Source organism: Vulpes vulpes, chromosome 1, assembly GCF_048418805.1.
Source record: "Vulpes vulpes isolate BD-2025 chromosome 1, VulVul3, whole genome shotgun sequence".
Taxonomy (NCBI): domain Eukaryota; kingdom Metazoa; phylum Chordata; class Mammalia; order Carnivora; family Canidae; genus Vulpes; species Vulpes vulpes.
In genome coordinates, this window is record NC_132780.1 from 29,327,033 (window position 1) to 29,349,401 (window position 22,369).

At 41.2% G+C, this 22,369-nt stretch overlaps 1 protein-coding gene across 4 annotated transcripts in view; it reads right to left on the reverse strand.

Annotated features, from left to right (window-relative positions):
- PDCD1LG2 (programmed cell death 1 ligand 2) overlaps window positions 1-18,391 on the reverse strand; it is a 59,346-nt gene extending 40,955 nt beyond the window's left edge. For 3 of the 4 annotated variants that reach the window (XM_026001627.2, XM_072761465.1, XM_072761467.1), the window contains exons 1-2: window positions 18,170-18,391; window positions 6,389-6,457 (exon numbers count right to left, since the gene is read on the reverse strand). In XM_026001627.2, coding sequence (XP_025857412.2) covers window positions 6,389-6,457; window positions 18,170-18,323 — 223 coding nt within the window. In that variant the 5' untranslated portion in view covers window positions 18,324-18,391. Of the gene's footprint in view, window positions 1-6,388; window positions 6,458-6,592; window positions 6,640-18,169 lie in introns of those variants that run through there. The other variant, XM_072761469.1, reaches the window with a different exon arrangement.
- Between the last annotated feature and the right edge of the window lie 3,978 nt (window positions 18,392-22,369).

Here is a 22,369-nt window from a genome sequence, read left to right on the forward strand (position 1 = left end):
CAGAATTCCTTTGTGCAGGATGGGGTGGGGACAGGTCTATACTATGAGTGCTTCTTTGTAAAACACTGCTGATCACACTTGCATTTGCTTAGACAGGTTGAGAAGATTGTGGGATGATGCATGTGAAAAGAGATTTGTGCTTCCAAATTTCCTGCATGATTCCATTTCATGACATCCACTTGTAATAACTCTCACTCTGGGTCTCCGGGATAGGACCTTCTTGAGGGTAGATCCCCTTCTGATAGGGATCATCTACAAAGTTTGAGTTATTAAATCCCCCTTTTAACCAAGACAGAGCTACCTGCTACCAAATCCACTCTGGCCTAAAAGGGAATATTTACTTACTCATTCATCAAATACATAGTAATCGTCATCTATGTGTCTGGTTCAGGAATTCACTTTTGCTCTTCTTTTATTTTTTTTATTATTAGTATACATGATACAGCAGGAAACAGGGAAGAGAAATGGGACTTGCAAGGAACTTCAGTTGCTGAGGCTGAGATATAACAAATGTCAGAGGACTTTGGGTGTTGCCTCTATTGAATTTTTCTAGCAAATTTATTTACCACACTTAGGCTTTCTTCTCATGAGAGAGAGAAAGTCTGTAACTTCCTCTGGAACTCCCCCTAGCAGATAGCAGAACTTCCCTCTTTATGCTCTGGGCCTTTGACAAAAATCCATTTTCTGCTTGCTTTTCTCCTTTGTGATAATATGTGTACAGGGGTTGTAGGCTTTAAGTGTGTTACCTCTTAGGCAGGTGATATTTTTTATCTAATGTTCATAAGAGGAAAGAGCAATTAGCAAACATGAATCAAATATCTGAGTAGCTCAGAGTAACTAGAGGATTGTTATTTGGTGTAATTTTGCCTCAATTAAAGCTTCTAAGACATGCCAAGCTGTGAGCTTGATTACTCCAGAAAAACGAGTTCAGGGAATGCAATATACTTTTAAGATCCTAAATTATTCTTATTTACTGCAAATTACAGAGGAAATAAAAACACTCTTGCAAACAACTGCGTGAAAGTATTTTTCTCAAGCTTGGATGCACATCAGAATCATTAATCAGAACACCTCAACTTTGGCCATCTTTGGAATCACTTGGGAGGCTTTAAAAAAAAAAATACCAGGCCCCACCTTGGATCCTTTAAATATAAATTCTAATTCTTTTTTGAGGCCAGCATTAAATTTTTTTTTTAATCTCCTTGGAGGCTTCTAACGTGCAGAGTATTGAGAACTATTGATTAGATAAAACACCTGCATACACAAACATCTTTTATTATCCTGCCTTTCAAAGCATCCTCAGCTTCACCTGAGAGCAAAATAGGGCTTTAGAATGTCAGGCCCTGCCTTAGACCTAGAGAAGCAGACCTAGAGAAGTTGAGATAGTTCATGTGCACATTAATGTCTGAGAATCAGAGTTATGACACTAGTCTGCATTTGGGCTGTTACTGGGAAGTAGAGTAATAGTTAACATTTATTAAACACAATGAGCAAGACATTGGGGTCATCTTTATATCATCATCTTATTTAATGTTCCCCAGCTTTGCAAGGTAGAGTTACTATGCCTATCTTAACGGGTAGTGAAACTCAGGCTTATAGAAGTGATACAACTTGCCCAAGGTCAAAGAGTGATAGCTCATGAGGTTGGGATTCCAGTTCATATCTCTGTGTCTTGAAAGCCTGTATGAACAACTCTACAGATATGACCATATATCCACTGACATGTATATAGTACATCCAAAATGAGATAGATAGACTTTTCAGCTTTATGCTAAGGAAAATATGTGTGGGGTGTGTGTATGTGTGTGTGTGTATTTATTCCTGAGCTCTTTATTCTGTTTGATTGAGCTATGTGAGCTATGTGTCTGTTTTTCTGCCAATACCATACTGTTTTGATGACTATACCTTTGTAATATAGCTTGAAATCAGGGGTTACTAATTAAGCTTTAACCTAGCACTAAACTCCTTAAGTTATAAGACAAAGGAGAAAATTGAAAAGTTTCCACAACTATATAATTAGGCAGACAAATCCAAAACAAAGCAGGTTTTCCCATTCATTTGGGCCCCCTGACTAAATTAAAGGGTAACAAATTTGGCCAGGTCACACAAAATTCATAAATGCAGTTTCTTTAAACAGATTAAAGCAGCTGGTTTGAGTAATGATGGAGCCTTCTTGAAAGTTCTTAGGGAAATTGTGTATTTTATTTGCAATCAAGCATCAATAAGAGTCAGTACCTGGCACATCTCCAGAAACACAAAACAAATCATTTGCATTACCTCCCAAGATAGCTTCCCCTTTAAGTTAATTTTATACTTTTTTTTCCATTTAATAACAGAAGCTGAAGTTTTTTTCAGACTCCATATTTAATGAAGTTGAAAGGTGGGGGCTGTTTTACACAACCATAGTCTTGAGAAAACTTTAGTTCCTAGTTTAGGGTAGAAGCCTGCTCTGGACACCTGACCCATCTGCTCCTCTTTGTAGGAATACTGCAGGGCATGTCTCATTTCTTAGAAATCTGAACCTGATTCTGTTTTGTATACCTCAGGGACCTGAAGAAGTAGTTTTACAGCTGAAGGTGGGTTAAGAGGAGGGATTCAGGGTGTGCTCCCCACCCCAGAGTGACCTCAAGCATCACCATATTCTTATGAGCCTCTGGTTTTTAACTTCTTTGGAGGATGAAGAAAGAAGTAAAAAAATCAATAAATGGAATGATGATTGGGGTTACTTTTCCTGCAAGACATGACAAAGTACAGAAATGACTATTTCCTCTTAAAAGTATCTGGGTTACAAGATGTCCTTAGGTTTTGAAATAAAAATATAGAAAAAAAAGAATTATAATTTTATAGAAATCAGAAGAGTGTGCTATGAGTGAAAATATATACACAAAGAACAGATTGAAGAATGGAGTTTAGAAATAGACCCACACAAATATGGCCAATTGATGTTTGACAAACATCCAAAGGCAATTCAATGAGGAAAGGATAGTCTTTTCAACAAGCGAGGCTGAAGAACCTGGACATCACACACACACACACACACACACACACAAAGTGACCTTTGACATATACTTTATATCTTCTATGATAATTAGCTCAAGATGGATTATAAACCTAAATATAAAATGTACAACTACAAAGTGTTTCAAAGAAAACATAGGAAAATCTTTGAGAGCCTGGGCTACATAGAGTTCTTAGACATGACACCGAAAGCACAATCCACACAAGAAAAAAGAAGATAAACTGGATTCTACCAAATTTAAAATCTTTGCTGTCCAGAAGACACTGTCAAGAGAATGAAAAGATGAGCCATGGACTGAGAGAAAATATTTGCATATCACAATCTGATAAAAGACTCTAAAGACTTAATAAGAAAATGAACAGACCAATTAAAAATGGTCAAATAGTTGAACACAAACTTTACCAGAGAAGACATATGGATGTCCAATTGCCATGTGAAAATATGCTTATCATCCCTAGATATTAGGGGAATGCAAATTAAACTAGAGATACTTCTACACACCTATTAGGATGACTTTAAAAAACACAACAGTGTCAATACCAAGTGTTGCCAAGAATGTGGAATAATTAGAGCTCTCATACTTTGCTGGGAATGCAAAAATAGTCTAGCCACTATCGAAAGGTTTGGTGATTTCTTATAAAGTTAAATATATACTTGCCAACATGACCCAGCAGTGCTACTGCTAGGTATTTACTCAAGTGAAATGAAAACCCATATTCTTCACAAAAATCTATACATAAACACTTATAGCAACTTGATTTCTCTCAATAAAGGACTGGCTAAATAAGTCACAGCATGTCCGGTGAAATATAGAGAGCCTTTAAAATGAGTGATAACTGTATTCGTTGATTCTGAAACTATGAAGAACCTATCTTGCTGAGTGCTTACTAAGATTTCTCTTAGTAATATTTAAGAAATTTTTTTAATGGAGTCGGGATCCCTGGGGGGCGCAGCGGTTTGGCGCCTGCCTTTGGCCCAGGGCGCGATCCTGGAGACCCGGGATCGAATCCCATATCGGGCTCCCGGTGCATGGAGCCTGCTTCTTCCTCCGCCTGTGTCTCTGCCTCTCTCTCTCTCTCTGTGACTATCATAAATAAATAAAAATTTAAAAAAAATTTTTTTTTTTAATGGAGAAAAGGGTAGATTAGATAGTACAGTGTTATGAGAATGAGGCTATGTAGGACAGGGCAGATAAAGGGTTTCAGAGAAGTCTGATACAATCCTACTACTTGACATGGGTGACGGTTACAAGTGTTCACCTTACGATAACATGACGCTTTATACTTGTTTCATGTGATTTCCTGTACCTGTGGTATCTTTTACAACATAAAAGTTTAAATACAGAAAAATTTTAACAGATGGTCAAATCAAATAAAATGAAGACATCTGTGAATCTACCACCTACCCCAAGAACCAGAACATAACTAATGACACAGGTCTACTTCCTTCACCAAAGGTAATCAACATCCTGTATATTGTGTTTCTTAATATCTGGCTTATTTCTAAGCTTTATCATAGATACCTAAGCAATACATTGTTTATAAAAAGGACATTGTACTATATGTTGCCTTCTGTGCTTGATTTTTTGTGTTCTTTTTAACTCAATATTATGCTGCTAAGACTCTTAAGTGTAGGGGATCCCTGGGTGGTGGTTTGGCGCCTGCCTTTGGCCCAGGGCACGATCCTGGAGACCCGGGATCGGATCCCACATCGGGCTCCTGGTGCATGGAGCCTGCTTCTCCCTCTGCCTCTCTCTCTCTCTCTTTCTCTCTCTCTCTCTCTCTCTCTCTCTCTCTGTGACTATCATAAATAAATAAAAATTTAAAAAAAAGACTCTTAAATGTAGGTGCATTATTTTTGTAATTAATTTATTTGCGTGCTGTATATTTTTCCATTTGGTTAATATACCACAATTTATGCATTATCCTGTTGATGGGCATTTGGTTGTTTAGGGCTTTTTTGGAAGGACTAACAATGCTGTTTCAAGCATTCTTTTTAAAATTTAGAAATTTACATAGAGAGGGTAATAAGGAATTAAATCCCTTCAATTCATACTATCTTTTTTTTCCTTCTCAAAGAGAGGTGCAAATTTAGGGGTGAATAAGCAGAGTAAGGGAATGACCAGGGAATGAAAGGCCATCTGCGTGGCCACCCTGACAGCCATGGCTCTCCTCGGGCACTGGATCCCATAGCCTGATTGCTTTCATATGCCTTTTAAAGCATTCTTTTAAAAAGAATTCTTATATTTTAAATTTTATATTTTTCTTATACAAGTAAAACTGTATTTCTTTTAATAGCTAGGCAAGGGTATAATACTTCTTTTAATGTATATTTCTTGTCAAAAAAGAAAAAGACCTGGGAAACATAATGGTTAAGATTGTAGTTTTTAGGGCAGCCCTGGTGGCTTAGGGGTTTAGTGCTGCCTTCGGCCCAGGGTGTGATCCTGGAGACCCGGGATTGAGTCCCATGTTGGGCTCCCTGCATGGAGCCTGCTTCTCCCTCTGCCTGTGCCTCTGACTCTCTCTGTCTCTGTGTCTCTTGTGAATAAATAAATAAATAATCTTTAAAAAAATTTTTTGTAGTTTTTATCCTCATCCCAGATCTCTTCCCTTCCCCAGGAGTAAGCATTCTTATCAGTCCTCAGATCCTTTTGTTACTTTTCTTCCCTCAGGTTGCTTCTGTAAGAAATCTTTGAAGTTAAAACTCCTTACTTAGGAAGACATGAAATGATAAGACTTACCAAAAAAAAAAAAAAATACCCTTGAAGAGATTAATATTTGAACTAATATTATCTGGATACTGTATAGTGGGAAGAAACGAAGAATTCTAAATTTGAGGAGAAAGCAAGATACAATATGTTTATAGTTTCCCTTTGGTTAGTTCTTAAACATAATTCATCACAACGTACTTTTTGGTTTTGTGAATGCCCAGTATCAACATTCAATACATGTCTGTCATCAAATTTAACTCCAAAAACCCACTCCAAAGTGGGAAGATGAGGGCTTCTCTGCCATGCTTGATTATCATCATCACCGTAGCTTGATGATGGTTCTAAGGTTCTAAGGACATTAGTTGTGTAGGAATCTTGCTGTGCCACCTATCGGCTCTCGTCATCTTGGGTAAATTAAATACCTTTTCTGAATTCCAGTTTCCTCATCTGCCATATGATTCTTGTTTCTGTAAGACAAGGATACAGGCAAGCACAAGCCACCCTGGGCACCACTCTTTTTATTGTGCATGTAACAGACAGTAATTGCACTTTCTTTCAAAGAAATCCTTCAGCCTGAGGACCTCATTCTCATCATCGGCTTCAGCTAGGGGCAACTACCTACTCCTCTTCCTCAGGTCCCTCCTTTGGCTCTTTCTTACCTGATGTCTGGTGAAGCTGCATTCCCAGGCTCAAAATTAGCAGGAGGAGGAACATGTTCTGTACCCGATCTGAAATAAACAATTGAAAGTCTCAGGGTCTGTTGCAGTTTTGCTGGGTCTCATGATTTCTTGATTCACTCCTTCCTGAAAACAGGGAAATGACTCGTCAACAAGCCCCTGGAAGATAAGTTATAACTTCCCTACCAGGAGCTCCACTGTACCCTAGTCTCCTGCCTCTTGGTCGTCTTCGCAGTGGTAGATTGGGGTACAGCAGAGCCCCTGGAAGTCAAGTTAAAAGCCGGTTGCCTAGAGATGGGAGATGAGGTAAGAGGAAGCAGGTTGTTCTTTATCAATCTAAATTAGAAGCTCTTCTTCCTTTTCTGACTATGAACTGAACCAGTTCTCATGAATAACCCATACTGGCGATTATCCGAAACTCTGTCTCTTTCACAAAGCCTCCCATAGTTTTTTCAGTAGTGGTGGATGCTTGAAAAGCAAATGACTACCAAATGAATAATGCACACCAACTTCATCAGGTGGACTTGAGCTCTGGGAGTCAGATATTCAAGGATAGTGCTCAGTAGAACAGAGCTCGATTCTCAATGAACACTTGGTATTTGCCTGAGCAGGAAAGTGTCCAGCTCTTTTGAGTGTTGTGTTAGAGTTTGCCCATTATGTGAACTATCTGTTACTTACAAGTTTAGATGGGGAGAGCACAAAACTGGCTACATTGAGTGGGTGTTCGACCTTGGTCCCACTACACCTCCTACTACGCTTCCACCCTCGCTCTCATGCTTTTTCCCATCCCAGGACTTCTTGTGGTTGAGGCAAAAGGGACAGGATACACCACTGTCAGCTATTCTGTTCTCAAAGAGGCTTTCAAAATTTTATTAGCCATGAAATCATTTCTCCAAGGGAAATTGGCTGGAGCCATATATCTAAATCTGGTAAAAGCAGAGCATCTCTGAGTGTGATGGAAAGCCAACAGAAGTCCTGGATCAGGTGAATGACATGATCTCATTACATTTTTAAAATAGGACTCAGCTTTGGTGTGAACAATAGACTCTTGAGAAGGACATTGGGTTAGATAAGACTAGAAGCAGGATGATAGGTGAGGAATGTTTTTACAGAGATAATAGTTTGGATTGAGTGGTGGCACTAGCAGAGGTGAGAAGTGGTCTGTAGAAAGGTATAGATTACATACAAATATATATTTGTTTTTTTTATTTATTTTTTAAGATTTTTATTTATTCATGAGAGACACAGAGAGAGAGAGAGAGGCAGAGACACAGGCAGAGGGAGAAGCAGGCTCCCTGCAGGAAGCCCAACATGGGACTCGATCCCGGGTGTCCAGGATCACAACCTGGGCTAAAGGAGGCACCAAACCACTGAGCCACCCGGGCTGCCTTATTTGTTCTTTAAATTTATTTTTTCCAACAGCCTTATCAAAGTATAATTGACATACAATAAAGGATGTATGTGTGTACAAATGTATATATGAAAATATATAAATAATAAATATGTATAAAAATACATATATACATTTAAAATACGGACAATTCAGTGGTTTTCAGTATATTCACAGAATTGTGAAACCCATACCATTATCTAATTTTGTATCATTCTCATTGCCGCAAAAAGGAACCTCCTATCCATCGACAGAAATTTCCCAATTCTCCTTCCTTCTTCCAACTTCTGGCAAACACCAACGTACTTTCTGTCTCTATGGTTTTGCCTATTCTGGATATTTCATAAAAATGGATTTTCATTTTCTTTTCTTTTTTTTTTTTAAGATTTTATATATTTATTCATGAGACACAGAGAGAGAGGCAGAGAGAGAAGCAGGCTCCATGCGGCAAGCCCCATGTGGGACTCGATCCGGGGCCGCCAGGATCGGATCCTGGGCTGAAGGCAGCACTAAACCGCTGAGCCACCTGGGCTGCCCAGAATTTTCATTTTCTTCAGATAAATACCCAGAAGTGGAATTGCTGGATCATATGGTAGCTTAATTTTAAAAAAATTTTTAGGAACCTCCATACTGTTTTCCATAGTGGCTATACCAACTTAGAATCTCACCAATGTCCACAGGGGTTTCCTTTTCTCCACATCCTCACCAGCACTTGTTATTTCTTGTCTTTTCAATACTAGCCATTCTAACAAGTGTGAGGTGATATCTCATCGTGGTTTTGATTTGCATTTCCTTGATGATTACTGACTGATGTTGAACATCTTTCCATGTACCTGTTAGTTATTTGTATGTCTTTTTTTTTTTAATGTCTACTCAGATCCTCTACCCATTTTTATTTTGACTCTGTTGTATGTGTGTTACTACTGAGTTGTAGGAGTTATTTTTTTTTTCTTTAGAAAGATTTTATTTATTATTCATGAGAGACACAGAGAAAGAGGCAGAGGCATAGGTAGAGAGAGAAGCAGGATCCCCACTGGGAGCTCAATGTAGGACTCAGTCTCAGGACCCCAGGATCATGACCTGAGCCGAAGGCAGACACTCAATCACTGAGCCACCCAGGTGTCCCAAGTTGTATGAGTGCTTTAGATATTTTGGATATTAATCCTTTATCAGATAAATGATTTGCAAATATTTTCTCCCATGTAGTAGGTTAACTTAATTTTATTGATGATTTCCTTTGCTGTGCAGAAGCTTTTTATTTTGACACAATCCTAACTTTTAATTTTTGCTTTTGTTGTTTTTGTTTTTGGTGCCAGATTCAAAAATCATCACCAAGTCCAACGTCAAGGAGCTCATCACCTGGGTTTTCTTCTAGGACTTTTTTGGTTTCAGGTCTTACATTCAAATCTTTAATCCATTTTGAATTAATTTCTGTGTATGGTATAAGAGAGTGGTCCAGTTTCATTCTTTTGAGTGTGGCTATCCAATATTTCTAACACTCTTTATTGAAGACTTTGGAATATATTCCTCAGTTTCTTCATTTTGCCTGATTCTCTGTGTTTCTACACAGTAGATGAAACAACTACTTCTCCCAGTCTTGAAGAATTGGTCTCATATACAAGATGAAACTTGCTGTTCAACCCTGCTTCAGCCCTTGGTTGTCTTGCAAACCTTTGTGCTTGTCCAAGCAGCCGATTCTATTTTTAATAGCTCCCAGTAGTGGAAGATGTGCCAAGACCTGTCAGTAGCCCAAAGAGCAGGATCTTACACCTAGATTCAGGTTGGTTGAAAGATCCTTAGGCAACAGCTAATGAAAGTATGCAAATAGTACAGTCATGTGGGCTGGAAGTGTAAGTCCTATTGGCCAGCAGGGCCAAGCAATCTAGAGTATTCTCTGGGTAGCAGTCACAAAAATCTGGGACCCTGATGACTAATACAAGCCTTCTGCTGGATCATGCTGGTGAGCAGAAGCAAGGCAGAGGGAGAGCACCAAGATGGCATCTATAGCCTGTGGTCCTTGAGAGCATCTCTGCAGGCCACTAAAGATGTACAAGACCTTAAACCTGAAGACTTTAAACCCGCCCCTCAGGTTGAAGCTCTAGGAGAAGCAAAGAGGCTTCTCTCACAGAGAGAACTGGGGTATGTACATCAGTCTGCTATTTATTCAGTGTTCTGGGGGCAGCAGCCTGCCCAAAGACATCTCTGATTCTCAAAGTCCCCTGGAAAGGAGTAATTCAAGCTTTTGGTCAATGGAGTCAGATGATGTAGGTGTGGGAAATCCCCTAGGCAGCTGCTTAAAAAAACCAGTACACAAAACACCTAGAAGGCTTCCTGCCCGTATGTACTGGTGCTCTGGAGTGACTCAGAGGATGAATGTGCAAAGAGCACCAGCCTTCCAAGGTCTCTGGAAAGGATTACACCATGCCCTAGAGGTGGGTTCCTTAGAAGTTTGCCCCTCAGGGTGCAGCCATGTAGATTAGTTAACAGGCTTCCTTCACAGAAAGTCTGGCCCCCTTACATTTCCATATGAATTTTAGGATCAGCTTGTCCACAAACACACACACAAAAAAGCAGCTAGAATCTTGATAGGAATTCCACTGAATCTGTAGATCCACTGGAGGTAAAGAGCTATCTTAATGATGTTAAGTCTTCCAGATATGAACATAGCATGTCCTCCTATTTACTTATGTATCTTATCTTTTCAAATAAGACATTATGGGGTTTACTGTCAGGTTGAATATGAAGTCTGATGAAAATAGACAAATCCAGGAAAATTTCCAGATTTGAGGCTTGAGGCATTAAGGCAATGGAAGTACTCATTTTAAACTGGAGAAGACCGAAACAGATCAAGAATCAGAAATCAGTATATGTTTGGCATGTATGTGGTTTGAGAAGCCAACTAGACATCCCCATGAAGATGTTTAGTAAGCAGTTGGATAACAGGTAGTGCAGAGTTTGGGGTGGAGATAAAATTGGGAGTCTTCAATGTCTACATGTTACTTAATGCCATGGGGCTGCATGACATTACCACCAGGAAACACAGGAGAAAAACTGTCCAAGGATTGAGATGTGGGGCATTCCAACCTGTATGGATCTCTGGGAGGGAGAGCACTAGCAAAATAAATTTAGGGGAAGGGCAAAAATGCAACCTAATCCTGTCTTTTATTTTCTGTTTTCTGATGTTTTGAAAATGTGATGCATATTGGTCATGCAGGGACTGCCCCTCCAGGATTAGCCAGTTCTTCAGACAGTAAACAATTCACTCAAGGGGCGTCTTTCAAATGCAAACAAAGTAATCCAGAACCCCTAACTCCAACCACCTCCTTTACTGTCCTAACTACCCCAGGGCCAGGTACCACACAACAAGGGACAGCCCCTAGTTCCAAATCTTGATGAACTATTTCAAACTAGAAAATGTAAGCCTGCTTATCCTGCCTTGCCCATTCCTTCTTGTGGAAACCACAATAAAGGCTTCTGGCTACATTTCCCCTTCTGCTCTACCTCCTTTCTGACCCTGGTGCTTCTCTGTGTGGCCACTGCAGTGTGGCATGCCTCCTCTCAGGTTCTGAGAACACAACAAACTATTTTTTTTCAATGGCCATTATCTCCTGATCTGTTAGCCTCGCCACATCTTAATTATAATGAAATCTGGAGCTTAAGACACAGTGCTACAAGGAGGGAGTACTCAGTTGAGCCAGTGCTCCTGGGAGTTAGCATTAGCAGCGTGGAGGTCATGAGTGAGCCTGCTAAGCATGACATTGGTAGATTTGGTGTAGATGAGAACCTGTGGAAAGTGGAGAGAAAATGAGAGGTAAGGGTGCAGAGAAAACAGAGTATAGGCAGAGCTTCAGAGAAGAGTGCTATAAAGGGAGAGTGCAACGAGGCAGTAGCTAGAAGGGACTGTGAGATCCACAGTGGGCTGTAGTCCTGTTCTCACTTTAGGGAGGGACGTATTAGTCGGTAACAACTGGGAGCTCCGTTAAGCGCTTTCCATAGGGAAATGCTGGGCCTTAGCTGGACTTGAAGACTCTCTTCCTTATTGAAAATACAAATGTACTCAGACAAGATATCATCTTAATATTGCACTTGCCCAGCATTCTTATTTCTAGAGCTCAAAACATTAGCAGGTAACATGTTCTAACAACAGAAAGGATGCCTGGCTCATCCACCCCTGGTTATAACTTCCCCTTCTTCCTTGCCCATCCTAGGGGACTTTCCTTGTACACTGCTGCCTTTGGCCAACAGAGAGATAGACAAAACATTACTATGAAGGTACTTTCCAACCAGTCACCTTCTTCTTTCTAGGGATAGCATCTTCTGTGCCTTGGTTAAAATCTCACACACTAAAGTCAGACACATCTGAGTTCCAATCCTGGGTCTAGGAATTATGAGCCTCTAAGGCCCTGGGTACTTCATAAAAACTCTTTGTGCCCCATTTTCCTATGATGCCAATAATTATAACACCCACCTCAAGCCAGAATCTTGGGTGTGTCATCTTAAACCTACACATCTCTCATCTTACAAATCAGCCCATCCCCCAGCCCTGTTAATTCTGTGCCAGAATATTTCTGGATGATGGTTCTTCTTTCTAATACCTCACTGCTGTCACTTTAATTCAGTATCTTGTCATCCCTCCTTATATTGTAGCAGAGCATCCTGCTCAAAATCCTTTGATGGCACAACATTTCACTGAGAATAAAATTCTAAATCTGTCTAGTAGGCCAGGCAAGAGGGACATCTACCTTGAGCCCCGTGCTATAGAGAACCCAATAATGGCCATGTGGCTTCCTGCAGTGTGAGGTGTTTGTTAAGAGTGTCCTCTGGAATTTTGACCCACCACCCATCACGATTTGGGTTCTTGGGACTCTGGAATTCTCTAAATGTCCCTAAACCTACTTCTAGGCCTGTGGAACTTCTTCCCCAGATCCATTGCCCCAAGGGCTGACCTTGCTGCCAGTGTGCATCTCCCTACATCCAGAGCCATTCCTTGCTCTTTCTGGTGAGACAGTGTCATGCAAAATCACAATAGTACCACCTCTCCAACATTCCTAACTCTCCTTAGTCTCTCACTTTTCCAAAGCATTCATTACCAGCTAACATACCATATAATGTACTCATTTGTTATGTTAGATTATCAGCTGCCATCATCCCTAAGAATATAATCACTAAGGATGGAGATCTTTGTCTGTTTTGCTTACTAATATCCTTCAGTCCCTAGAGCTGTGTCTGGCAGGAAGCTGGCACTCTACTAATATTGGTTGAATGAACTAGTCCTTTACCTGGCAGGCAGAATTTCTTAAATACGAAATTATCAAATGCAATCATGGCACTCCCGCTTAAAAACACTTCAATAGCTCCCATGGTTTATTAGGTAAAATTCTCCTTAGCATGGGCTACAGAACCCTTTCAAATATGGTCCCTCCTGCCTCAGCCACAGAAATAATAATGTGTGCTTTCCATGACTGGGTCCTCACAGGTGTTCTGAGTTTCTAATCTCTCATATCTGATCTCAGTTTATTTTGTCTAATATTATTTTTACTCTATCTCAGTTTCTACTTGAGCTCAAAGAAACTATCTTGGATCATAAATATTTCCTTAAGTGGCCTTACCTTCTTCTGCCTTCAACACAAGGACATAAGCCTTTCCTAACTGCTCTAAGCTGTTCCTTCTGCCTTGTTTTCTGCTATTAACTAGTGTTAGCATTTACCTCCTTGCTGGTATATTAATTGGTTACACATCTGTGTTCTGTGCTAGAACGAGAGATCTTTGAACTGTGTGAGGTCCTTAAAACAATTTTGTTTTTCTTTGGGTGTGTTTGCGTGTATGCATGCATGTTTTGTGAGTGTTTATAACTGTTTATAATGGATTATGACTGTTTGCTGAATGGACAAATGAATGAGTACATGCATGGTAATTTAGCATCATACTCTGAGACTACTGGCCCCTAGTTGATTTCTTCCTCTAATGGAGAAACAGAAAACTTAATTTGGGAGGCACCTGGGTGGCACCTGAGGGTCTCACCTGAGGGTCTGCCTTAGGCTCAGGTCATGATCCTGGGGTCCTGTGATGGAGTCCCACATCAGGCTCCCCACAAGGAGCCTGCTTCTCCCTCTGCCTGTGTCTCTGCCTCTCTCTGTCTCTCATGAATAAATAAATAAAATCTTTTATTTAAAAAAATTTTATTTGGTTAATAATTTTGGCTCCAAATAAGAAAGAAATTTTCATCAGTTTAAGTCACTGACTGTGGAATGGGTTGCTAATGGGGTGAGGACGTCATCACCCCTGGAATTGCTTAAGCAAAGGTGCATGTTGAAGGAAGCATTTCCACAAGTGATGGGAGGTTAAAAGAATATCTCTTTAGTAAGATTATTTATCAGGTTGTCCCCCACAAAGAACGTTCCCATGGGTATCTCAAGCCCCTCACCAACCTCTCTCAAAATGCCAGGACATCTCAATTAGATATTTGCCTTCTGGGTGCCTTAGGAAAATGGCATTTTCTGAAAGAGTAGGTTCTGGAAACCTTCAATATTAGGGAATTATGAGCTCTTTTATATGCAGACTAGCAAAGCCTGAAAGAGTATTTGGAGAACTTATAGAGTGCATTGCCAAAATTGATTAACTCAAGGAACATTTACAGAGCATCCATATGTAGGGTACTCCTTTGGTCACCAGAGCATAGAGATGACTCTTTTCCATGAGATGAAATGAATGCGTTCAAACAACTATGCTCCCTCTTCAGTCTCCCTTTTTAAAATTAACCTTTGTTTGGATATAAGTATATTACTGTCCAGGCCTGCATGATTTTTCATTTTTATCTTAATTGTAGATTCCTTAAGTATGCATTTGTTTGTGTTGGAGCTTCCATCAGGCAGTGGATACTCATTGTAACTCTCTGTTGTTAGGCAAGGTATTCTCTAAGGAATATATTGGAACATGAGCAGAAACAAAACAAAACAAAACAAAAACAACAGTTTTCAATCAAGTGATCAGCTTAGCTGAATTTCTTAATTTCTAGGTCATTCTTAATGAATTTCTGGGTAATTCTTAACAATTCTGCCTATGAACACACCCTAGTGGTTGAGGTGTCATCATGGTATGAAATAGAACAGAGCAGCACAGGATATAAGATTTGAGAACATTTTCTGGTGGCTCTGCAAAGAGTCATGAAGTCCCAAGTTCTCAGGCTTGAGAAAGAAAAGAAGCAAAGGCCACTTTTTTTAGGTTGGTGAAAAGTCTTGCTCAGATTGGTGTCCTGCCCTTGTTGTCTCCCAGGCTACTAGGGAACCTACTTCTCTTGATGGCATGGTCTCTGAGGTAGGCATCAGGAGACATTAGTCAATGTAACTTCAGTTCAAGTTTAACTTACATTCAAATTGAATGTCAACTTTTTAACCAATAAATAACTATGCTCCCACTTTTTCAAGTCTTTGAATTGGGAATCAATTCAAATCAAGGTGGGGAATCAAGATAAGGATTCCTGTAAGAGAGGGTTTCTGCCCTTGAAGACATGATCACGTAGTCAGAAAGCTAAAAATCTGTACATGTGAAAAATGACAAGAAGTGATGTGAAAGGTTTTACTAAAAATACCCAAACCACTGAAGTTGACTGGTAGGATACTTCTAAGATGAGTGGGATTTGGGGAGTTGGAGCCACTCTTGAGGCTCTTACAGAAATGTTAGAAGTAATCTCAGAGATTCACACATGCAGAGCTTGTTGAGTGGCATATCTAGGCTGGAAATATAGGTTGAGACAAAAATGTCAAGGGCTTAATGTCAGGTAGACCTGCCAGGAAGAGATAGTGATAGTTACTCAACAACTGAGTGAAAATACCAAAGGAGGGATCCCTGGGTGGTGCAGTGGTTTGGTGCCTGCCTTTGGCACAGGGCGCGATCCTGGAGACCCGGGATCGAATCCCACGTCGGGCTCCCGGTGCATGGAGCCTGCTTCTCCCTCTGCCTATGTCTCTGCCTCTCTCTCTGTGTGTGTGACTATCATAAATAAATAAAAATTAAAAAAAAAAAGAAAAAGAAAATACCAAAGGAGTATTTGAAATAGATCAAAGCTGGTGGGTTTTTTTTTGGTTTGTTTTTTGTTTTGTTTTGTTTTGTTTCGTTTTGGTTTTGTTTTTTGTTTGTTTGTTTTTGTTTGTTTGTTTTTTGTTTTGTTTTTTGGTTTGGTTTGGTTTTGTCTGTATAGAATTGAGGGAGTGAAATGGAATGCCAGTCACTCAATTAGGGGGTCATGGTATTAATCCAAATGTTTGAAAACCCCTGATTCAAGGTCAGAAAACAGAAGAAAGGCAGAGGAAGAAGAAACTTATTATAAGACAATTGTCAAAACAATTAACAAGTGATCAGCCATTCAGGAAAGAAGGAGAAGCAACAAGTGGACTGTGGTTTTGAGGCCTGACAATCAAGACAATCCTGATACCACTGCAGAAGGGTGGGACAAAGGAAATACTGGATCAGGAGCCAAGTTTTAGAGCTGGATTCTATGAAATGAATTGGGTTTGAGTCAAAGTAATTGAAACAATTCAAGAAAAATGAAAGTCTAATATTTGAATAGAATTCAGGGATGAAAGATAGAAAAAGTTATTTCCAATATGCAAATGTTAATTGACATTGGGGAATGAATTAACTCTCTGAGAAGGAGAGTATAAAAATGTAGCTTAGAGAAAAAAAGGTCTGAACTCTGATGAATACCTCCAAATTAGGAGAGCAGGTGTAGGAGACCAGGGAAAAAGATAAAGCAGAAATGGCCCTAAGAATATAAGAAGCTCCCCCACCTTAGTATCTCAGAGCCAAGGGAAGAAAGCTCCAAGAAGCAGAGGGGGTTGATATTAAAGGTCTGGAAAATAAGAACTGGGAACCAGCCCCTAAGGTGTTAGAGAGGGTGGGAAGGCAATTTGCTGATTAGGGCAAGGTAAACTTTCAGATTCGCTCATCCATCCTGGAATTCTGTAGGTCGATTAAAGACTGAGAGGCTCCTGTGGGAGCCAGGTTGTGACAGAAGGAGGTCAGGCGGCAGGTGCTTCATTATATGGTAACTTGAGCATGCCCCAGTGAAGGCACATCCTGTACTTGGACATTTCTATGTGGAATAAAAAATGTCACACAACAACCTGTGGAATCTGTCCCATGCATCTTAAACCAAGTGAACTCAGAACATGACCTGAAATACTGTCTCTGAGTTCATTTGCACTGTCTCCTTCTCAAATCAACCCCAAGTTGCCCCCTGTATCTTCCACAAACTTCCCACATCTGGGGATTCGGCTGCAGATTCATCAAATCAAATCACTTACAACTCAACAAACACCTAGTGAGTGCCTGTACATGTCTTGAAGCACTCTGCCAGGTACATGGGATTGAGAGAACCTAAAAGGTGTGGTCCTTGCCCAGGAAGAGCTCCAGTTGAATGGAAAGGCTCACACAGAAAAGAAATATGGAGAGAAGACATCTGGAAGGCACAGATAAGGAAAGGCGGCTGGAGTGACAGTCCAGGTGATGAATGTGCATAGACCACTCCTGAGAGACAAGAGCAATATGATTCATCCATTCATTGACTCTTAGGCTTGGAAGGGAGCTTGAAGAATAGCCAGTCAATTGGCATTTGACTCCTGAGACTACATCTGATTACTGCTGACACTTGAGTATCTCACTGTGCATTTTGTCAGTGGATGTCTGTGATTCCCTTCCACGGAACCACAGAAGGGCAGCGTTAGAAGGCCTTACTTGTAGGCAATTTCACCCAAGCTGTTCACTTCAACGCTCTCCCACGTGAACCTGTAGTCATCTCTTTCCTACCATGTGCACCTAGGCAGTGAGCAATAGAGAAAAATGGCTGCAGGTTTCTCTCAGTTAGCTAATCTTGCTCTAATTGAATCATATATTTTTTAAAAATAATGCTTGCCTGTATTATAAGTTATTTTAATTGTGGTTGGGGTTTTTTGTTGTTGTTCTTTGTTTTAAACAGCTTATACTTAGAGCATAGCTGGTAAACACAGGCTGGCCTGTGTGTGGAACAGTGATTGCCTGCCAAAGGTATAACCACAAACAGATGTCTAATGTAAAAACAAAACAAAACAAAACACGCAAAATTTTAGGTTTGATTGACTCTTCCCAAATTCTAAGCTGAGAGACAATCGCAAGATAGTTCTCTTTTTTTTCACTGCACATTTACTTTGTGCAGAAAAAAAAAACCCCTCATCTCCTAAAACTTCCTACCACATATAATAAGTAGACAAGCAAGCAGAAGAAATCCCACTATTTTGGAGACAGCCAGAAATTAGCTTGTTGGTGCGCCTGAGCGTAATTGCCAAGGCAAAGTTCCTCCTGCCTCCAGTGATGTGGAGTGAAATTTTGCTCACACTTACCCAACTGTGGCGGCTTCACCATCGTCTGCCACACCAGCTCAAGGCAGGAGAAAATCTCCACCAATTGACACATCAGAACTTGGCACCACTCCTCAGGAAAAGATGTAAAGAAAGCACAACAACAAATAATTGCTCTTGCATCAGCTCCCCTCATAGAAGCCAATAAATAGCCAAAACAAAATGTTGTCACTTAAGGTACTTGAAGCAAGGGAAGAAAACATGTCATCTCCATCCAGCTCAGGCTTCCTTGTAACATGAGGGAAATTCAAATCAAAACTGGCTCTGAGGAACTGACTGAAGCCCAGCCTACTGAGAAATTTTGGTTTTGCTTTTAAGCGTGGCTTCTGTGCCCTCAAAGACCCCTTGAACTCTGTCCCTGTGTCCCTGAAGCTGGTGCAAGCTCAGTGGAAGGAGAAGGGGAGGGAAAGAACACCAGCACATTCTAGCTCTGCACCAGAAACTTTGCACAGCTACCTTTGTGAGCTTCCCAGTGCTCTCCTAAGAAGTTATCACAAACTGGGTGGCTTAAACAAACAGACTGTGCTCACACTTTGCTCCCATTTCTGGAGATGAGACATGTGAAATGAGGTGTCACAGGCCACACTCCCTCTGAAGGCTCTAGGACACAATGCTCTCTTGCCCCTTCCTAGCTTCTGGCAGATTCTGGCAAGCCTTGGCAGTCTCCTGGGCTTGTAGCAGGAGGATGTACTCCAATCTCTATCTCCAACCTCAAATGACCTTCTTCCCTATGTGTATCTTTGAATGCCCTTTCCTCTTCGTAGAAGGACACCAGCCACATCCTAAGGACACAGTGCCCACCCTAATCCAGGATGACTCCTCTTAACTAATTATATCTGCAAATACACTACTTCAAATAAGATACAGATTCTGAGGCTGCAGGTGGACATACATACTTGAGGAACATTATTTAACCCACTACACTACTCTGTTTCATTCTTGGAGCAACGCGTGGTCTAGACACCATTAGGCTCATTTTACATATAAAGAGAGAGTTGAGGTCTAGCACCCCTTCCTCAGTTGCATGGATGAATTTGAACTCAGGCCTCTGTGGTCTTACTACATTGTGAGGCTTTTCAGTAGTAACACTCAAAGCAGGTGCAGGAAAGGCCAATTTGAATGCAAGTCTGGATGACCCATCCTGTTGCTATTGCCACATCCCCTTGGGCTCAAAGGGGTGGGATGCGCAGGGACGGGGCTCTGAAGCTCAGATAAGGCATGCTTTCTTAACCATATCTCCCTAATGCTTTCTTGTCCTCTCTCCATGCTTTGCCTTTAATTGAGCTTCTTCTGAAAAAGCAGTGCTCTCCTTTCCTCCTTGTTCTTTTAACTGAATCCCTCAAACAAGAAGGAATGAAACTTGTATTGGCTACAAATGGGACTGGCTGCCTAGACCCCAAAGGTGGGGAGGGGGTGTCTGTGGGAAGTCAGCCTTCCCCTGGGGCCCTGCTTCTCCATGTAGAGTCAGGGCAGATGGCTGCTCTTACCTCACCTTTTTCAGCTACTGTGATAGTCTGAGGAATCGGCATATGTCCCCTGTCTGGCCCTCAGAAGTTAGTATCTTCAGGACCCCCACATCCTCCACCAGAGTCTTGAGGAGGGAGCCACACTCCTCACTGTATCCCTTCCTTTGTCTGGTCTAAGCTCCTCCTTCTCTGCCCACTTCACTCCTTGCTCTGGGCTCCTCTCTGTACAACTGAGATTTAGGAACAGACTCAGCTTAGACCAAGGGAAGGCCTGGGTGTTTTGACAACAGTGCCCAAATAAAATTCACACTGATTTCTCTGCACATTTGCTTGGCTCATAAATCCACATGCGTCAACAAAATACCAGAGGGGTAGATACCAAAATGTTAACAGTTTCTGGGTGGAGGACTTGCAGGTGATATTATTTAGTGTCGTCTTTTTACTTATATTTTATTTCCTAAATAATTTATCAGAGACACAAATGACTTTTGTAAAGACATAGAAAAAAATCTTTAAAAATCAGAAATTGGACAGTACAGTTCAATTGCTAAGCAACAGCAACAAGAAAACATTTGAAGAACTTGACCAAGGGGTTATGTGTGTTTCCAATTTATTTAATTTAGCATTGTACCCTTTATAATAGAAGATCCTGGAAAGACCTAGCTGAATTGTGTGTGTGTGTGCGTGCGCGCACACGTGTACACATGTGCAGGTGTGATTAGGCTACAGATCACTCCGTGTTGTACATATTTGGTAATGGAAAATTAGAATATAGGTCATAAATATTGCAATATGATAAGCATAGTAATAACCTCACCAATGTACACCACCAGTCCGTGTTAATTATTTCCGATCCAAAAAACAAGTCTAATCTTTCCCATCCTGCTTGGCCTTATAGAGAAAAAATAAGAGAAGGCAGCTTAAGAGTGAGAAAGAAGGGCAGCCAGGGTTTTGGGGAAATGAGCAAAGATCAAGAGCCCAGGAAGGAGTGAGAACCGCAAGGAGCCAGCAGGTTATCTGGAACCAGCCTTAGCAACCTCCCCAGAGTCAGCGACCAAGGTCTTGATGTGGGTTTATCTGGAATGTGATGATAGCAGATGATGGCTAGTCCCCTCTTGAAAATGGAGAAACTCATAGGCAGCTGGAGACAGAGAGGGAAGAGGAAACCGGCCTTCCCTGGTGCATGACTGGCCCAGGGACTAAAGATCAGCCTGGTGATCCTATAGGAGTCAGACATATGGCTTGGATCCCATCTGATCCCTGCCTGCGAAAAGAGGGCCTAGCCTTAATGTGAGGGAAGGGAAGGTGAGATGGGGGTGTTCTGGCCAGAGCAATAATGGGTGTTGGTTTTAGAAGGAAAGAGGTCAAGCTTTGGCTAATTCTCTGAAAGCAACTCAAATAAAAAAGAGGTTTGTTTTCAGTTGAATGGGTTGATGGGAGTTATGGATAAAGTACTTTCCTGTCCCATTTCCACCCAGCTGATGCATAGGGACAAAAGCACCTGGGAGACAGCTCCTTGTGGAGAACAAAGTTACTGAAGTCACAAAGGTCAGATTCAAGAAGGGAAGTCTCTGGGGTACAGAGCTGGGAAATGAGGGTGGAGGATGGAGGAGTGGCAGAGGCTGAACTGTCCACTAGCCTTTCTAATGTAGAATACAGAGAGGGGTTCCAGAGACAAGGAGGAGGAACTTCCAAGGACCTGAAGAGAATGTCTTCTGTTCTCTTCCCCTCTTATCTATGGGGGAAAGAAAAGGATGCTGGATATCTTGAGGCTTGAGGGTGCTCTTAATAAAATGTGACACCTGATTCTTGCCTGGAGTTTCTGAAGGTGGGAAGGAGGTTTCCTGAAGGACCCCATGCCTGGGTGTGGGGAGAGCTGTTGGGTTGTTTTCAGGGCCTCATCCCAGGCCCTGGAGCCCTCAGTGACATCAAAGACTCCAGGGTTCCTGTGTCCTCAGGGGACACAGAATGGAGATAAGCCATAGGCACAGGGGTCCTAGGCTCTTATCAAAGGCCACTTACTGGCCTGAACCAGACCCAACCTGGGGGTATTTACCTCTCCCACTGCAAGATAACTAAACTACAGGTTTACCCTATTCTGGGAGTAGGGGGACAATAAAAAAGGATATGAGATTGGAATTTCAAGTGGGACTGGACCGTGGCAGTTCCCCTAAATGTTAACCTAGAGTTATTGTATGACCAAGCACTCTTCTCCTAGAGAGGAAAATAACCAAGAGAAAATGAAATACGTACCCATACAAACACGTGTGCCCCAACGTTCCTAGCAGCGTCATTCATAGCCACAAGGGGAACGAATCAATGTGCAGCAGCTGATGAATGGATAAATACACTTTGGTGTACCCATCCAGTGGAACAGCATTCAGCCTCAGAAGTGAGCAAAGTACTAATTCCATCTGCAGTGTGGATGAACCTCTAGTGAAAGAAGCCTGTCTCAAAAGATCACATGTTGTATAATTCCATGGATATGAAATGTCTATGATAGCTCCTAGAGCCAGAATGTAGTTAGTGGTGGCCTAAGACTAGGACTAGGAGGGGATGTGTTGGCATGACTGATAAGGGTATATATAGGGTTTCATATGGGGATGATGAAAATGCTGTAAATTTGATTGTAGTGGGGCACTGGGGTGACTCAGTGGTTGTGCATCTGCCTTTGGCTCAGGTCATGATCGCAGGGTCCTGAAATTGAATTCCACAT